The sequence below is a fragment of the Marmota monax genome, unplaced genomic scaffold, assembly GCF_021218885.2.
Source record: "Marmota monax isolate L192 unplaced genomic scaffold, Marmota_monax_Labrador192_F-V1.1 WCK01_AAM20220418_F8-fsc00005, whole genome shotgun sequence".
NCBI classification, from domain to species: Eukaryota; Metazoa; Chordata; class Mammalia; order Rodentia; family Sciuridae; genus Marmota; species Marmota monax.
Window position 1 is genome coordinate 10,802,176 of NW_026692254.1, and position 19,872 is coordinate 10,822,047.

At 44.5% G+C, this 19,872-nt stretch overlaps 1 protein-coding gene across 1 annotated transcript in view; it reads right to left on the reverse strand.

The window, feature by feature from the left end:
• The window catches only part of Abhd12 (abhydrolase domain containing 12, lysophospholipase), an 86,076-nt gene that overhangs the window by 6,004 nt on the left and 60,200 nt on the right, over positions 1-19,872 (reverse strand). Inside the window, exons 2-10 of the mRNA XM_046435408.2 lie at positions 19,424-19,548; positions 11,779-11,884; positions 9,714-9,833; positions 6,443-6,473; positions 4,833-4,878; positions 2,997-3,126; positions 1,887-1,924; positions 1,463-1,542; positions 327-409 (exon numbers count right to left, since the gene is read on the reverse strand). Of these exons, the coding sequence (XP_046291364.1) occupies positions 327-409; positions 1,463-1,542; positions 1,887-1,924; positions 2,997-3,126; positions 4,833-4,878; positions 6,443-6,473; positions 9,714-9,833; positions 11,779-11,884; positions 19,424-19,548 (759 nt within the window). The remainder of the gene's footprint in view (positions 1-326; positions 410-1,462; positions 1,543-1,886; positions 1,925-2,996; positions 3,127-4,832; positions 4,879-6,442; positions 6,474-9,713; positions 9,834-11,778; positions 11,885-19,423; positions 19,549-19,872) is intronic.

Sequence of the window (19,872 nt, forward strand, 5' to 3'; positions counted from 1 at the left end):
AATTCCTATTTCTTTTTCTTGCAGTCTTTCCCTTTTTTAAATTTTTTTTTTAATATTTATTTTTTTTAGTTTTAGGTGGACACAATATCTTTATTTTTATTTTTACGTGGCGCTGAGAATCGAACCCAGTGCCTCACGCATGCTAGGCGAGCACGCTACTACTTGAGCCACATCCCCAGCCCAGGCTTTCCCTTTTTAAAGATCAGTTTTGTTAGAACAACACTAAATATCCTGAATTCCACTTTAGTTGGGTAATGTGACAAATGAGGCTTATGTAGCGGGTTCCTGGTGTTTTCCTAAATTAGTCAGTCAACCACAATACTTACTTTTCATCGTTTGCAAATTTAATTCCACTGCTTGTAATGGGATCCAGGAAGAACCAGTCAAACCCAGGAAAGTATCGATATATCTGAAGACAAGATGGAAACCATTTTCATAAGAACTTATTAAGATATTTATATGGAAGGCAAAGGTCAAGCATTCAGTTTTTAAGTTCAGGAATTTAAAATATAATACCCTTAAATACCTATCTCTGTAGCAGAGGGGACAACTCCTACCCCCTGCTTTGTGATTAGGGGCAGAAAACTAACCCACCAGGCCCATAAACAGGCTATAGCAGGAGCTGCCTGCAAATGGGGCTCCTGCACCTCAGAGCTGTCACCAAAATCCAGTTCAGAAGCCAGACTTCCCATAGACATGAGGGCTGCCACCTCCAAGAAAATGAAGGTCTGTGGCTGCTTTCCTCATGCAATTTCAGAGAAAATGCAACATCAGAAATTAAGACAAAATAAAAGGCTTCTGCAGCTGCTTGAGATCAAGGTGGTCCAAAACACAAGGGCTCAGAATGCACAGTAGGAAGGAGAGAATAAAGGATCAGAATTTATAAGAAGGGTCCAAGGCTTCAGTCACAGATAGTGAGAGACACAAGGGCTAATTCACCCTGGAATCTCCAGTGAAAGTTACATGGGTTTCACACAAAGACATTATGGGGAGGCCAGACTCCCCAATCCACCCAGCCTGGCTCCCAAGCAGAGAGTAGTGGATACCCACCAGCTCCATCCCTGGGGAGGCAGCCAGGACATCTGCCTCAGCCTGGGTTGAGCCCCACAGGCTTGCTTAATAGCAACATGGAGGACAGTGACAACACGTGGGCAACAGTACTACGCAAGTAATGAGACCACATGGGAAGGCCTCCTGGCGGCCAGCTGCCCTTCAACAATCCAACTCTGAGTCTTCCATCCTACTTGGCTGCAAAGTAATGAATTTTCTGGGAAGCTCTGCAGGTAGACCAGTGCCTAGAACTAGGATTCATTTTTTAATGAAATCTGTATTCATGAGAATATTTAAATTATATTTTTATAATTATTATTCTTATTTGTAATTATCCACTTAGCTACTTTTATGTTATAGTAATTATCTTAATAATGAAAAAAAATTAGTTTTTAATACAATCTGCACTTGCCACTGAAAATGGATGGCTCTTTGCTTCTTCTCGGATATTAGTGAATGGAGATTCCAATATAAGGGCATCTGGAGGTGTCTCTAGATAAACAAAATCACAAACAAAGGTCTGAGTGGCCCAGGTGAAGGCTCCATGTGAGAGTTCCCCTGATGGGACAGTGAGTCTAAGGGACATCTCTTCCATATGGGAATCCACCTCTGTCAGTCAGGTGTGGGGGGTACCCACGAGGGGGCCCCAGGTGGCTTCCAAGAATCCTATGGGAGGGCAGGCTTGGGTCAACCCAGAATCTCCACCCTTGATGCCCAGCTAGTGCCATCACTGTGCTGCTTGCTGGCCAGCCCTGGCTTGACAAGAACTTGCAGTAGGTGCTGGAATGCTAACTGTTAGGATGAGGGGCCCAGCTCAGGGCAGCAGAGGTCTGTACCTCGCTCACAGAGGCGCCGCACCAGATTTGTCGCCACCCTAGAAAGAAAGAAAAATACAGTTCAGTTGAATTATGACCAAAATTGTTTTGATGACATTGTCCTGATCCTGGAAAACATTCAGAGAAGCTCTGGGACCTGAGAAACTAATGATGGAGTTTCAAGGCAGAGTAGGGGTAATAAAATGCCTCCAAGGAGGAGGGCACAGGCCACCTGCTGGCCCCTCTGACAAGGTGCCTTTGACTTCCACCCTGTCAGTGGGGAGGAGATTGGGGTCTGCATGCACCCTTCCTGGAGATGGCAGCATTAATCACCAACAAGGACCAGGGGCCTATCACCATCCCAGGATCACACAGGGCAGGTCCACGTAGACAGTCACAGGAATAGTTGGTGTCCCTGCATTAGGGCCTCCCATGAGGCACACTAATCATTTTCCAAAAGGAATAGGGGCTCTGCACTAGATATTTCCAACCTACAGGATGTAGTCCAAGTGAGGAGCAAGAGCTGAGAAAAGGCCAAGTCACTGTCTCTGAAGGAAAAGGTGGAAGGAAGAGGGGCAGCTACAGAAGGCTCCTTTCAGAAATATCCTAGACCTTGCATCAGCAGAAGCAATTCAGGATGTACACAAATGGACTTAGGATGCTTCCTGTCTTGGCAGATTTAGGATGCAGACCACACATTGCTCCTCCCCTATACTTTTTGGTGTCTAAATGGCAAAGCTGCTTAATAACATTTCTAGTTTGCACACTTGGACTTGATGGCCTGCCCATGCTCTTCAAAGTCATACCTGACACAAAGCCCCAGTGCCCCCACAGCAGAAGCATTGTTCCATTTGCACTGGGTGAGGGCCCTCTGCAGAGATATTTGTCTCTGTTACAACTACCCCTGTTTGTCCTGAGGTACTTCCTGGGATACAGAGTTATAGCAGTTCAGTCCCTTTGAGGTACTTTGTGGTGCTTTACCCTCCACTACAGGTACCAGGAATCAGGATTGTTGAGACTGATGGTGTCTCAGGGTCAGAGGCATCCCCAAGGACAGGGGCTCTTTTCAGATCCCAGGCTGGAGTGTCACCTGGAAGTCCACTAAAGTTCACTCCTGCTGGAAGCTCTTACCCAGTGCCCAGGGAATGGCCCCAAATATACACAGGGTTGTCACCACTCCTTGCTTTGATCCAGTCAAAAACGTGGAGTGCATCATATGTCATGCCCCGCTCCGATGGTGTTCCTACTGAGTCACCCCAACCTGCAAGAGAGGAATAGCAGGTAGGAAAAGGAAGTCAAAGGCAGATCATGAAACTAGGAGAGCGACAGTAGAGAAGCTGTCTGGTGAATGCCTTTGGTCCCACCCACATTGCTGGCAGACTGGGTGTTAGGGGAGGGAGAGGCCCTCACTTACCCTCCAGCACTGGTGAGGGAAGATGGGAGGGCCTGGCAGTGATCTTTCCTGTCCCCTGATGACTGGACAAACCAGAGGTTCCCAGTCACTCTAAGTAGGTGGGCTGCATACTTGGTGACTAACAGAACAGAGTCAACAAAATACATCCCAGAACCTCAGACACATACCCTGACAGGGCTGCCTACAAGTATGGGCATCTCTGAGGCCAGGCCAGAGGCTCTCCTCCTTCCTTTCCTTGATGGGAGACTAACCTTCCAACACTTAAGCCCTGTGGTGGGGCTGGTTCAAGAAGGAATGCTGACAGACCCAGCCAGGAAGAGCCTATCCTGCCCAAGGTCTGAAGAAAAGCAGGGCTGGAATAGGAAGGAGGATTTCCAGGCTCAAGGCAACTCTGATCCTCCCCAACTGCTCCTCCTCCCATCTCCTGCAAAGGTTAAGTGCAATTGTCTTTCTAGCAGTTCAGCAGTGAGTCCTCATTAAATGAAATGAAAGCACTACCAGGTTCAGAAGAGCTGGTCCTGCTGCATAAGCAAACCCCAGTTAATGCAAAAGGACAGAAGGAAAAGGCTCCCTGACCTCAGAGGAGGGAGGGGTAAGGAAGGACAGGGTAAGGCTGAAGACTCAAGACACCCTGTGGGTGACAGGGACATAGGAATATGGAAGTAGAAGGAGAGATAGAGGAGTGACAGAAATATGGAGGTGGTCCATCAGAGACAGGAATAGAGACAGAGAAAAAAAGTCAAAGGTGGAACTAGGGGGTCACTCATACTACTCAGAAATGCAGAGATGCAGTAAGAACTGAAAAGAGAAGGTGTTGTGGGGTGCTTTTCATGACAGCCATACAGGGTGGTGAACAAAGAGGAAGTGGCCCCTTATTATTATCCTAAGATGTCCAGCATGTAACAGGAAGAGGAAAGGATGATAGAGTGAACTACTTTCCAAGCTCTTCCAAATATGGAAGAGTATTCTTTTAAATTGGTTGTTTACTGTTGATACAAAGCACTTCTACTGCTTGTTAAGGTAGAATATTTGTAGCGTACATCAAACTGTGGATTCTTGATTTGTCTACTAGCAAAACCTGATTCATTCAAAACAGAAAGAAGTGCTGAGGGTACAGAAGAATTGGTTTTCTTTCTTAATGATTTTATTTCCTATTTCTATTACTTCACAAGGCTGGCTCTGCTGCTGAGCATAAAATTTGCCTAATTTCCAGCTTGGGGAGAGTTTGAATCCAGTTAAGAAAAAGAAAAAAAAAAGGCAATATTTTTTTCATTTAAATGTTGCTGGGACACATGTTGGGGTTTCCAGGTGCCAGCACCTATCTTACCAGGTGTTCTCAGGTGTCTGTCAGGGGCTTTGCCAGAAAAGTCATTTCTCTGGACCCACATCAGAAAAGACCCAAAGCCTTCACCACCCTTGACATGGTTGCAACTGTCACAGGTCATAGACCAACAAAAGCAAGCTGCCAGACCTATAGGCTCTTAGAGCAAGCATGTCCATTAGATATGATTAGGAGAAGTGGGAATGTGCACAGATGCACTCTCAAATCTCACCTCTGTAGTCAAAGGTGACCACATGGTAACCGAGGGAACTCAGCACCTGAAATGTGAAAAATACACATCTTTGGCAACAAATCCAAGCATCTCTGATTGAGGACAACTTGTCTCTTCTAAGCCCATCCAGAGTTCTGTCTTTGTGCCTTGTACACAGTGGAGTCTTCATAACATGCAGACTGACTCCTGCTTGGATCTGCTAGTGCAGGATGTGCTGACTTCCTTTGCCTAAGGAACATGGAAAGGGCACGTCTTCTGCTGCTTAGATGGCTGAAGCACCCAGTACAGCACTCTGTTCATGCTGCAGGATAGCTCAGTGTCAGCCTCCTTGTGGGCAGACAGCTCTCAGGTGCTGCCAAAGAGCTTTAACAACCCAGCACAACAGCAGACACACAGAATTGAAATCCACAGCATGGAGACCCCATCTGAGGACACTTACTGCAACCCAGCATCACTCAAGATTCTGTGGTTTTGTTGAATTTTTTCTCATGACTACTTATTTAAAAATCCCTATAGACCAGCTGACTTTTTCTGTTGTGATTATAGGCATGGGCCGCTGTGCCTGACTGGGGAGCATTTTTAAATTATTGAATTATTTTAATTATTGTTAGGTACTTTTATTTTTAATAGGAAATGCATACCTACAGCTCCACATTCAAAAGACACAAAAGGAAACAGAGCAAGCCCACACTTGCTCCTACCCCTGCCATCTAGCCCCTCCCTAGCTTTCTAGCATCCACAGACTGTAGTATCCAGAGCTATGCCTCCAGGCATCATTCTGTGCCCTGGTTGGGGTGTGAACAGAGCAATGTGGAGGCTGTTATGCCACTACCATAACCCACAGCTACTTGCCACTTCCCTGTATTTGGGAAGATCTGGTGCCATTCTCCCAGGCAGCCTGGTGCTTCCTGCCCATTCCCAGCCCCCTGCAGAGCCAGCATCCAGAGCACAACACAGCATGCCTCCTGCACCTGGTCAGGGAGAGTTACTTCCATGATAGAAACCTCAAGTGCACCGGTAATTTCTCTGGCACTTGCCTTTCCTGACTTGGTCCACACCTCTGCGGATGTTCTTTTCTGCCCTGTTAGCAGATGAAAACACTCCCCTGAGAGAAGGCAAGGGATGGTCAATCCAGGGCACTCAAAAAATAAATAAGTAAACATTAAAAACCCCAAACAAGCCAGGCATGGTGGTTCACACCTGTAATTCCAGAGACTTGGGAAAAGGCTGAAGCAGGAAGATTGAAAATTCAAGGCTAGCCTCAGCAACTTAGTGAGACCTTACCTCAAAATAAAAAATAAAAGAACTGGGGATGCAGTTCAGTAGTAGAGAGTCCCTGGGTTCGATCCCTAGTACCAATAAAACAAAAAAATTAAATACCTTTCATACACTTTGCCAATAGTTAGGAGATGATTCACAAAGTGCATGGATTCTGATTTTAGAGGCCAGTTAGGGGCAGCATAATGGGAAAAACCCTGGTAAAATCAGCCAGGCACTGCCATACAGCACATCTACCGTTACAAGTTATTAATTCAAGTGATTCCCTCTGTTTCTGCCTCCTGGAATAAAACAGTACTGCTGGTTCTGGCCAGCGAGCTGTGGAAACTTACCTTATAGAGCTCCACCCGGTGGTCGCCTCCTCTGAAAGGAACAGGAAGTGGGTGTTAGTGCCCCACCTCAGAGAATGATGTCCAAGTCAATCCTGGAGGGTCTGGGATCCCAAACCCATTCCAAGGAGGGACCTATACTGGACAGATGGTCTCTTTCTTGGTTCTTTTAATCCTTCTCAGGTTTCCTAAGTGGCCTCAATCTTGCCTCTGGCAGTACTGACTTTTAAAAATTTTTTTGGTACTGGGGATTGAACTCAGAGGTGGTTAACCACTGAGCAATATCCTCAGCCCTTTTTATTTTTTATGCTGAGACAATGTCTTGCTAATTTGCTTTGGGCCTCATTAAGTTGCTGAAGCTGGCTTGGAACTTGTGATTCTCCCACTTACCGAGCTACTGTGATTACAGGCATGGGTCACTGTGCCTGGCCGAGGAGCATTTTTAAATTATTTAATTATTTTACTTATTGTTAGGTACTTTTATTTTTAATAGGAAATGCATACCTACAGCTCCACATTCAAAAGACACAAAAGGAAACAGAGCAAGCCCACACTTGCTCCAACCCCTGCCATCTAGCCCCTCCCTAGCTTTCTAGCATCCAAGGACTGTAGCATCCAGAGCTGTGCCCCCAACGAAACCTGGATGGGTACCTTTTTATCCTACTCCACATTTCCTTAGGACTCAGCAGATAGTCAGTGCTCTGCTTAGCAGAGGCTCCCTGTCCTCATCTCTTGGCTCCCCCTACCTTGTGCTAACAGCTTTACTGCTGTGGCCAGCCTGTATTGATGTCTCTTCACCCATGTTTGCCCCACCTGTAGACACAGAGGCATGTATCACTGTGACCTGGCAGTATTTCATCAGGAGAACCTTGCCTCTCACCATAGTATGTGGGGATGGCAGGCTTCCAGCCCCTCTCCAGCAGACCTCAGCTTTTGAAGCATCTCTCATTTCTAAGGCTCAGTGCACTAAATGTTTCACATATTTGTACTTCTCTGTATAATGACCATTTATCCCTCATTCCATTTTCTGTCCAGTTGTTCAGCTATTGCAGTGGATAGACCCCATAACAGGGATCAACAAGCATCAATGAGTCCATTTCTAGGATATGGCTGTGGTGGTGGCACAGTAATGTTGCAGTGAAACAATGATGAAATGGAGGAAAGCCAATATACAGCAGAAGCAAAAATAAAAAGGAATGGTTCCAAAATCAGGAATAAATACTATAAAATATTTTTAGTTAAATTTGGAAGAGTTCATGGTAGCTGTTTTCTCAATTCCTTCTATAAAGTTAAGAGGAAAAAGGGCTGCTAGGTGTGGTGGTGCATGCCTGGAATTCCAGCTACTTAGGAGGTTGATGCCATACGTTCAAGGCTAATTTCAGTAATATAGCAACATCATGTCTCAAAATAAAAAAAATAAAAGGGGCTGGGAATGTAGCTCAGTGGCAGAGGGCTTCCTAGCAGGCATGAGTCCCCCAGTACTGCATAAATAAACAAACAAACGAATGAATGAATGAATGAATGAATGAAAGAAATAGGGGCTGAGAGAATCTGGAAGTGATCTGGATCTGTGATCCTGCAAACTAATGGATCCCAAAACCCTCTAGGAGGTCTTCCCTGGGGGAATCTAGTTAAAGAAGGGGCTCTGAGGACAGGGGTGCAGACAGAACCAGGCAGAATACAGGTGGACCTGTAACACAGGTGTTCTTTGGAGGGTGACAAATTGAAAGTCACATTTCCTCTCAAACCTGAAGTTACAGACAGGCTTTGTCTGTTTTTTTTTTTTTTTTCCAAACCATGTGATTGGAACTGCAGAACTGTGCCTTATTCACTGCCGACTATAGTTTTCTTATTTATAGAAAGATGCTACAAGAGCTGTTTGTAGCCACTTGCTCTTTGGAAAGCAGAAGAGAAACCCTCTGTAGCTTGTCCCACACAAATAAGAGAACAAAATGCACTGGGCACACGTGACTCAGTAGCCAAGCACTCTGTTCTTGGCACAGAGACCATCCTGTGGGCTGTGCTTTTGGGCTTTCTGTAATACCCTCTGCACAGCTTTGCAGTACTGACATCCAGGCCTGCTTTCTCTCTAGAAAGGGCCCTTTATTGTTCTCTCTGATACTTTTGCCTATAAAATATCCTCCCCCTCAACCACCCCAACCCCAGCCCTGTGGGGGCACCCTGCCTCCCTGCTAGCTCCTTCTGGCTGTCAGAGGTGACCTAAGGAAGCAGCAGAAACAGTGACTTTAGGGTTCTCAAACAATACTTCACACAGAAAATGCATCTCCCTTCCTCCCCCATTGTGGGCACTTCACAGAGGCTCTTCTGAACAACATCATGTGGTGTGGAAGGGGCATCAGCTGTCTTTGGGTGGGGAAAGCAACTCCAGTTCAAAGGATGAGCTGTTAAACTCACTCATGAGAAGCATCTATGATAAAACCATATGGCCTTGTATTTCATCAAGTCTGTTAGGACATGCTGGCATTGCTGGTGTCAGAGCTGCCTCCAGAGAGCTGATCCCATGATGGGTAGCCCAAGAGGACTGGCATACCCACGTACATCAGCTGGGGTCTTTGCTGGCTGCCCTCTGCCTTCAGCCTTCTCTCCTGCCCCTGTCTGTACCCTGAAGCTATCTCACAGGTAGTACAGACCTGCCTGCCAATCTCAGATGGGGACAATAAACAGAGAAAAACAGTGGTAAGTGGACAGGAGACATTTCCCCCAAGATGCAATGTAGCCACTGTCAAGTGTCATCAGGACCCTTCCTCTGAGTGACTATCACATCCTCCTTCCTTCTGAGAAATTCTTTTCCCTAAATCACACAGGGACAGGATTTTGTCCTTTAATATTATAGCAGGAAATAGGAAACATCCCCCTCTGGGTGGCCTCCTCCTCCATCTCAACCCAGGGATGGGCTTCAGATAAGTTGACTGGGCACAGCTTCCCACAGTTGCTCAACACTGTGGTCTCCAAGGAAGCAGAGCCAGGTATGCTTTGCAAACCAGACCTGCTAGTCCTTTGCACATAGTTCTGCCAGAGCCTTTTGGAGAAGTTCTGCCTCATGTAAACTTCACTTAAACTCCAGCCTTCCCCCACCCCTAAGAACTCTGCCTTTTTCTTCATTCTTGGGACATTCTCACTCATTGCAATGTAAACTAAATCTGTAGGACTCTAGTTTTGCTCCTAGTGGCCTGGGGGCAGTACATTCTTACTCCAGAAAGGAAATGTGCTCTGCAGGGAGGATGCACTGTCTGTGTGGTTTCCTTTACCTCACCTGGTCCCTGCATTCCCATGCAGGTACAAAATGATGGGATGGTTGGAAGCCAAGGCATCCTCATACCACATCTGGTCCTTTCCTTGGGCATTCTTCCACCAGACGGCAGGGATGGTATGCCTAGAGACAGAAGCAGAGGGAGTGGCATGGATAGATACCTCTTCTGAACACAATAGTTAACTATAGGCAGGGTTACAGAGGTAGCTCCAGTCTCAGAAAGCAGAAAGTAGCTCATTACCTACATAAGGATGGAGTAGGGCAGCAGCATTTCCCATCAGTGGAATAAATAACTAGGATCTGCAAGCTGGAAGGCTTATGCTAACAGCTGCAGAAGACGTGTTTCCTGATTGGCCATGGGCCTCAAAAGCTTGTACTGGTAACAATTAACAAGGTAGGGGAGCCATTTCTGTAGGCAAGAGCTTGCCTGAATTCTGGAGCAGAGCTGGGACAACATGGGATGTAGAGACATGTTCACAATCAACTGGGCTCATTCCATGATCTCAATCAACTGAGATCATTAGTTTGTTTAGCAAATTCCTCTTTCAGAGAGATACTTTTTTTTTTTTTTTTTTGTACTGGGGGGTTGAACCCAGGGGCACTTTATCACTGAGCTAAATCCACAATCCTTCCCAAACTTTGGGCTCCTGATAGAGTTCTAGGAAGCTTCTAGGCAGCAGAAAAGGTCCTATTTCTGGGCCTCTCCTTCAACTTGTTGACATGGGCATTCTAAGCTGATGGCCAAGAATGGCTGTCAGGTGGCACTTGAGCCTTTCTTTCAGGATGCTGACTGATGAGATGATGGTGAGGGCAGTTGTCAATGGAGTCTGTTATATCCTGAGGCTCTGGTGTCATCATGAAAGCACAGGGCATGAATGGGGCAGAGACTGGCACCCAGAAATACACCGTATGACTGTTGCTACTTTGAGACTTGATATTAAAATTTTGGGGGGTAACTGATAATTTATGTAGGTGTTGTTGGTGTTTTAAACTTAAATACCACCACCATAAACACCTCTCCTGCAATATGACAGATCCATGTTCATCAGTGGAGTCCAAACCATTCCCATAAAATAGCTCTGAGTAAAATAGTTCAAGCTTCTGACATAAGAAAGTGAGGAGTCCCACAGGAACACGTGTCACTGACTGACAGATTAAATCAAATCAGAAACTGACAAAAGACTCTAATCCCACAACGAACTTCTAAGAACAAAAATCTCTCTTTTTCTTTAAAGTTCTTTACTAAGGACCATTATTAGAAGTGTCCCCTCGTGTACACTGGGAATCTATCTACTCAAGGCATTTCATTTACAAACTTCTCACATACACAGCAGTTTTCTGAGACAGTGGAAAGAGACTCTATGGCTACTGAAAACTAAACCCGGCTAGATAAAGAGGCAGTGATTCACAGCTGCTTCTGAGGGGGAAAAAAATGCCACAGTGAGACTGGTCAGCTTTGATTCAGTAACATGTGCTTATCTATCTATCTATCTATCTATAAAATAAACAAACAAACCAAAAAACTAACCAACGAACAAAAAACCAAAGCATTAAAGTGTATTCCAAGGAGACAAAGAGAAGTCACAGGGCATAAGTCCAGTTTAAATTTGTGGCAAATAAAGAAAATACTTAGAAGACAGCAAACACTACCATTGCCACTGCTGAGAAGTGCTACAGGTGGAAATGAATCAAATTGTTTTCAGTAGCTAGATGTAATTACTTCTCTGAAAAGGTACATTCAAACCTGTGCTTGCAATTATGTGCTTACATTCTCTTTATTTCTAGCTTATTTTTTGTTTACCTTGGAAATAAAGCTTTTTAAAAATAATCTAGTTTAAAAAGCCTTTGCTGTTTTTAAAACCTCAGGACAGAGTTTGATGCCACTTCATACTGCACCATCAGGATCAAATTTAGCTGGAATAGGAAAGGGTGAAGGTAAAAGTGAGCAAGCAACACTTTGGAGACTAATGTCAAGGACACTAGCAGAGCTAAGCAGCTCTCTCCTAGCCTCTTGGAGAGGCCCCCAAAGTTGGTGCCTCAGCCCTGCAGCTGCATTGCAGTCACTCACCAGACTCCAATAGTCACATCTTCTTCTGGCTGGAGGTAGTAATTGCATGTGTGATTCAAACCTTGATCCTGCGGTTTTTTCAAGTCAATGAAATAGGGAACCCTCACTGTGGGGGGACAAGGAGATAAAAATCACAGTTAGTGGGGGAGGAAGGACATGTACACACATGCACAAACACGTGCACACTCACACATAACCCACTCACAAGTGCATACATGCATGTACATGCACACCCACAAAAGCACACCTACTCATAAAATGCATGTCTGCACACATACGCCTGTGTCAACAAATACAACGCTTACAGCAGAGCTGAAGCTCTCAAAAAGTAAAAGTACTATTTCTTCAGGATCCCTACCATATGGGACCCCCTAGGCCCAGGCAGGGATGGGTCTGAGGGTTCTGGAGCACTAAGAGCTTCCTAGATACTGCAGTAAGGATGGGATCTGAGCAGATCCTGGAAACAGAGAGGTTGTTCAAGGTGTGAGGAGATGCAAGAGAATGAAGAAAATGTCCTCAACAGGCCTGAGGAGGCTGCATAAGAGCTCAGCTAAGCTATGCTTGGAGGTGTGGGCTGGCGTAGGTGGAAGGCTGATGGGAAAGGGGTGATGTATGAGATGTTCTGGGGCTGGATCCACAGGACCCAAGGATCCAATGAATGCAGGAGGTAAAAAGTTTCTAATACTGTCACTTAATGCAGGAAGAACAGCAAAAAAATGAGGTGTGGGGGCAGTGAAATAAATGAGTTCATGGAACCCTGTCCAGAGTAAGTAAAGTTGGGAATGCAATGAGGTAACAGGAGTCCTATAGTGAAGAGGTCACCTGACAGTAGAATGAGGACTGAATAAACTGTTGCCCCAAACTGGAAAATCATGGGGCCTTTAGATTGAGGATTATCCAGAACACAAAGGCAGATGAGAGGAGCAGGAAAGGAGCCATTGCACAAGGTACTATGCAACCCCACCCTGTTACTGCAGACACAATCAGAGTCAACATAAACAACCCATTTGTGTGTGGCTCAGGAAAATACAAAAAGATATATGCCGGGTGTGTGTCGGGGGGGATGCTTAATTTTTCCCTTATATGCCATGGTACTTTTATTACTTGTGGCAAACACAACCTTTGGAAGATAAATTTAATTGAAAATGAAAAACTCAAATAAAAACCCCACAAACCCTGAGAAGCAATTTATTCACTTAAAACAGCAGGCACAGCGACAAAGACTGATGTGTGGCATAACCTCGTCTTTAGGAGGAAGCCCTAGCTGCTGACTGCTTTCTTTGGTGAAGAGAGGGTTTCACTACTAACCTCATACATCATGTGGCACTGTGCATGTCTAGTTCTCACTTCCTCAAATGCCAAGACTTGAGGAACATTTGCTGAATAAATGAACCATCTGACTCACGAGGACATGGGAACATACATGCTCCTTTCCCAGAAACTCCCGAGTGTCTACCCCATACCATGCCAGGAGACAAATCTTCCACTGGACTGTTGTTTCTTCCACCAACTTCTTAATCCATCTCTTCAATAAGAAGCAGACTAAATTTTAAAAGCTTTCCTGAAGTGTCCTTGTTACAGGCTATCATGTCCCTCCAAAAGATATTTTAAAGTCCCACTGCCTTGTACCTAAGAATTTGACCTTACTCAGAAACAGGATCTTTATTGAGGTAATTAGGCTTAAATGAGGTCATTAGGTGTATGAGAAGATGGGGCAGAGACTGGACCAATGCATCTACAAGCCAAGGGATGTCAAGGGGTTCTGGCCATCACCAGATGATAGAAGAGGCAGCAACAACTCTACCCCAGAGTTCCAGATGAAGTGCAAGCCTGGCTGACATTTTACTGTCAGACTTCTGTCCTCCAGAATTGTGAGGGAGTAAATTTCTGTTTTAAGTTTCCCAGTCTGTGTATTTATTAGGGCACCCCAAGAAATGGACACAACCACAATAAAGGAGCTCAGATTTTATCCTGGCAGGAGGACCCAGTGAAGGCCTAGAAAGTGATTCCACTTCATGGCCCACTCCAATGTCTCTACTTTGTTGCTCTATTGCACGCTTTTGGAACCTGAAAGCTAAGGTTTGATGTGCAAGGTCACCATCTAACAACTGTGAGGTAAGATGACGCCCTTAATAAAACTAAGTATTCCAACCTGGTGCCCACTGTCAATCCCTACACCCAGACTCATTTAAGTAGGCCTGCCTCTGAAGCTGGAACTGACCTTCCCCACCCCCCAACTAAATGGAGGGTGGTGTCAATTAAGGGCTGATGCACTAGGCCTCTGCTAGCTTGGCTTCAGATCTTGCTCAGTTCTTGTCCAAAGAAGGAGGCCAGTACTAAAACACTGCCCTGGTATTCTAAGAGGATTCCCTGGCCACTGCCAAATGTTCTGAGGATTAGCGCTAATCCAGAAAGTTTCCAAGCCCAAGAAATTCAGGAACCAAGAGGCCCTATTTTATTCTAGATAGCCTCATTCTAGGAAGCTGGTCTCCAAATTTCCTTTTATTTAGATTTAGAGGAGGCACAATGAATGCTCTGCAGTTCAGTGGACACCACCCATTTTACTTAGCAGTCCTCTAATGTGAGGACTCTCTGACATGAGGCCTGGTCAGTTCCAGGATCAAACAGCTCCAGAGACTGGTGGCTGTAAAAATCACTTAGCCAGTGCTGGACTAAATAAGCAGAAATGTCACCAAGCAAGGGAAGGACAGGGTGTGTGTGAGGTGGAGCTGGCCTGAACAGTGCTGAGAGATATGCGTGGGCTAGAAGTGCCTCAGTCCTGCTGGCTCATACCAGGTGAACATAGGATCCTCTAACCTCCCAGATGATCACATCTCCCTTGGCAATCAGCTATTTGAGGCCCTAGTGACTAAATGCTGACTGGAGCCCAACCTCCTGCTTAATACAGACTGGAGCAGGGACAGATTGTATGGCCTATGGGCAGCACCACATGAGTGGGCCCCTGGGCAAGGGTACTCCTCTGTATGAATGTTTCTTATAGGCTCACCTCAAACAGGGCTGAGTGCACAGCCCAGGAAATCCACATGTAGGTCCCTGACACCCAGATAAGCAGGACTCACCTGTGGCTGCTGGGCCAGAGTCCTTAGGCTTCTTCCCCAGTTTTTCATTATCTACCTTTTGGCTATGCTGTTGCTATCAGCAACCACAGACATCAACATGCATGATTTAGAAAAGATCTTGCATATACAGGCACTTAGTAGAGTAAGTGAATAAACATGTGAAAGGAATAGAAAGCAACCTACTCTGTAATACTTTTTGTGTGTCTATGTGGTATTGGAAATTGAACCCAGTCCTTTCTGCATGTTACCTATGCAAGTCCTACAACTACATCCTCAGCCCTTTTTAATTTTATTTTGAGACATAGTCTCATGTGGTTGCTCAGGCTGGCCTTGCACTTGGGATCCTTCTCCTGCCTCACCCTCCCAAGTATTGGGGGTTATATGGGTGCACCATATTGCCCAACTTGTCATATTTTTTTGTAGTGAATCTGGAAAATATATTGGGTAAAAGGTGACACTGGTAACACCACTGAGTTGTGACAGGCATTTGTGATGGCCTGAGGGTCTTTAGTACGGGGCTTCATGTCATTTTGATCACTGTGAGTAACAGAGCAGACTTGGTACCAGGTGTGGTATCAACAAAGGAAAAGACTGAGCAGGTTATCGGAGTTTTATCAAATTCTAATTACTTGATGTGGGATACAGGGGCTTCCCCAGGAAGCAAACGGATAAAAAAAGACAACTATAGGGAGTTAACATGGACTGCTTTGCAAAGAAGAAAAGAAAGCTGGGGATAGGAATCTAACTTAGTTCCAAGAAAGGCCCAAGGCAATGTGCGCAGACTAGAGTTATTTTCCTGGCTTCTGAACTAACAGTCTGTTTTTACTTCTCATTCGGATATGCCATCCTGATCCCTGATTGGAGGGCAGAATGACAGCCAGGAACATATTCCAGATTCCCAAACCACAGATGACAGGTTTCACTTGGACATATTTTGGATGGAATCAGACTTGGAGTCCCAAGTATTGAAAAGCAGATAGATAGACAGACAGACAGACACACACACACACACACACACACACGAGAGAAACAAGATACTACAGTGTTAGCAAAGAGTTTCTCGGAGAGACTTTTATTGTTATTTAAGCTATTCAGAGTTTTTGACCAACTTATTTGTTTGTTTGTTTTAGAAGGATGATATATTTTACTGTTGCATGTTTGTAATCCCAGTTATTCAGGAGGTTGAGGCAGGAGGATCCCAAGTTCAAGTCCAAGGCTAGCCTGGACAACTTATTGAAACCTTGTCTCAAAATAGAATTTTAAAAGGGGTTGAGATGTAGCTCAGTGGTAGAACGCTTGCTTAGCAAGGGCGAGGGCCTGAGTTCAGTCCCTAGTACAGTAAAAACAAAAACAAAACACAAAACCACAAAAGACATTCTTTTTGCTGATGAAAATGTATTTAGAGTAGACTAATGCATTAAATCTCAGATACTGGCTTGGGTTGTGGCTCAGTGGTAGAGCGCTTGCCTAGCATGTGCGAGGCCCTGGGTTCGCCCCTCAGCACCACATAAAAATAAACAAGTAAAATAAAGGTATTGTGTCCAACTACATTTGAAAAATAAATATTAAAAAAAAAATCTCAGATGCTATGCTTCTAAAGTTTATTTATCCGATTCGTAAGTTTGGTTTCAGATTTGCTATGAACTTAAGACCATATTAACCATGTTCTGGGGCACAAAAGATTGTTATAGCTCCTTCAATGTCAAAATGGCCAGCCACCAGGTCATGATACCAATCTGGGGGAGATAAGAAGAGAGGTACCTCCTCCCTCCACACAGGCCTTCTCCTGGCTTAAGGCAAAATTTCAGGTCACCACCAGGGGGCGCCCAAACTACCATCTCCTCTACCTCTAAAGCAGGGAAGATGGGCAAGGACATTTAAACCTTGACACAGTAAGAACAGAAAAACTGACAAGCCAGGAGCCTCAAGCAGCTGTGCAGAGAATGTCCCTTTCTCCCAGCAAACAAAAGGCTATTCTTGATGAGGACCTCAAGGGCTGTCATGACCCATTCCAGCTGCCTGGGGAGGGTGGCAGGGCCTGGAGACCAGGGTTCCTCAGTTCTGAATGAGGGGACATCTGATGTGTTGTATAGAGACAGGCAGGTGCCCAGGTGGGTGAAGATGCAGGAAATGTCCAATTGCTGCTTCTAGTGCCAGATTTTTGAGTAACTTTTCAAAAGAGGCCCCAAACCAGTATTTATCTATTTGACAACTAAAAATCTCCCTTAAAAACAAAACACTGCCATAGGGCTGGGGGTGTAGGTCAGTGGCAGAGCACTTGCCTAGCAATGCACGAGGGCCTGGATTTGTTCCGTAGCAGAGCAAAAAATAATGAGATAAAAAGCAAACCAAAAAACCAAGAAAACCTTCCATAAGCTTCCTACTTCCATGTAACAGACATGTAAAGGAAAGTGTTAAGGACTGATATTTCCCTGGGGGCTTGTGATAGCCCCAATGCACATGCACAGCCCTCCCCTCTGTGCCAAAGAGGCTAATTCTACCCAGAGTTCTACTCTGGTGGAACAATCTGCCATCTTCTTAGGAAAGCAGCCCGGCAAAATTTGTGGACTATACCTAAAGTAACCCAATAAATAACCTAAAGAAAATTCAATTCATATCTTTGCTGAGGCCCCACAGTATGCCAGGCCCCAGGGGATAACATGCCTCACACATCCCTGTTGTCCCCAGGGGCCTGAGGCAAGAAAGGGCCAGCAAAGTTAAAATGACCATGCAGGATCCATTCAAGTTTGTCACTAGCAAATTTGCAGCCCTGTGCTTTTGTGTTTAAATGGAACCCCCAATTCTCTTCTTTTTATATTTAAGGGGCATTAATGTCAGAAAAATAAAGCTTTCTTGATTTTAGTATATCGTAGTTTCTTTTTAAGTTGTGCTTCTCACAGTGGTAAAACCTCTAGTAAGCATAAATTTCTAGAAGTTTGGCTAATTTTTCCATTAGAAAAATCAAATGTCACCAGGTATGGTGGTGTATTCCTGTAGTCCCAGCGACTCAGGAGGCCGAGACAGGAGGACTGTGAGTTCAAAGCCAGCCTCAGCAACTTAGCGAGACCCTAAGCAACTTAGTGAGGCCTTGTCTCAAAAAAAAAAAAAACTGGGATGTGGCTTTGTGGTTAAGAACACTGGGTTCAATCCCTGGTACCAAAAAGAAAAAAGAAAAACCAAATGTGTCTCTTAGTAGAAAGTATTTTACAGTTATTATAACATACCAAAATAAAAACCTTGATTTGGATTTACAAAGCATTAAATGTTGGCCTCACTGTTCTGTTCCTCTGTAGGAACAGAACAGTTTTGGGGGTTGGGAGCAGAAATTCCATGTTAGTCAGTCGTCTCCAAGTTTCTGTGATTTAAGTCTGTTATAGATTGACAGCCCAAATGTGCTGCACCACTAAAGAGGTGCCTGCCACCTTCCATCAATCCCTGGCTTTGCATCTCCTAAGCCACACATCTATCCACATCAACCAGCACCTCACAGCTCCTCCCATCTACCCTCTCCCTGCAATTCCCTCTAATCCTGACAGAGTCTCCTGCTGCTTCTACAGCATGAAGTCCAGCTTCCTGAGAATCAAGCTTCTATCCACACAAGGGCCAAAGTCACTCTTTTCAAACCAACCCTGCAAAAGAGCAGGCAAGCAGCCTGTGTAGAGCCCTCCTCATCCAATTCCAATGATGTCCACGTTCATTTTCAAGGACTTATTTCATGTAGTAAATGGGTTGAGTGTGAAATGATTCTCCCAAAGGGACTGTTCCCACATCTGGTTACCTTCTGCCTTTTGTCTCATAGGCTTGATACTTTCACACCATTTCTTCCAACTTCCCCCAAAACAACTTTGAAACACCGGGTCCAAGCTAACAAAGAGCCTATACCACTTATAAGGCCAGCATGAAATTCCACAAAAATCAAACCATGTCAGTTTTTTTTTTTTTTTTTGCTACTAGGGATGGAACCCAGGGCTTTATATAAACTAGGCAAGCACACTCTACCACTGAGCTACATCCCCAGCCTGTGTGTCAAGGTGTTGTTCAGGAGGAAAAAATAGACATTTTTTAAAAGAAAAAAAGAAAAGGCCTAATTAATATTATTACTATTTTTTTAAAGTTGCTAAATTTTTCATTGGTCTTTTTTTTCCAAGGACAGTTAACTTCCTATACTGTACAAGTGACAAATCATCTCCAACATGGCAGCTTCAGATGACTTTTTATATCGTCAACATTTTATTCACCACAGCTCAAGACAGGTTCCCAACACCCAACACAGTACAGTCATTGTGGGACACAATGCAGCACTGAAGGGCAAGCCATCATTACAAAATCATTACAACTGGGAAAGGCCATAGGGAATTTCCTGAGCAATGGAAATGTGTTATTTCTTAAACTGGGTGGTGGCTCTAACTATCTACCTAACTATGCACTGTACCTTTAAGATTTATAAATTTTACTAGGTACAACTTCAATCTCAACTAAAATAAAAAAAAAAAAAACACTAAAATCAGACATCACTATGGAAATAAATTCTAGAATTTATTAAAAATTTGACATACACCACTTACCAAAATTCAAGAATATCAATTTGGCCTGTATCCCAGGACATAGTTTGACCAGAAATGGAATGGCAATGTACAACCCCAAAACACAGAGAAGTATCTTCCTCAGTCGGAACCATAGGCCCTTTCGTCTGCAAAAGAGAAGTAATTAAAAGATTAAAAATCAGTAGGTCCAATTTTGTCACTGTTTATTAATAGCACTGGTAAAGTCATTAAATGAGGAGGATCACACACATCTTTTCCTCAGAATATTGCCAGTAATAATAGTAGCCTCCCATCTGCTTTTGTCAAAATAATTACTTCAGAGAGTCTTTTGAGTTTAGAATTATATTGAGTAGGAGGAGAGTTTTTGTCTTTATTTTTCCTGAAAGCCAAAGAAACAATCCTATTGATTTCTTATGATTGCTCTTGGGTAAGAATTCAGCAGACAGCCAGGAGCATAGAACACACCTGTA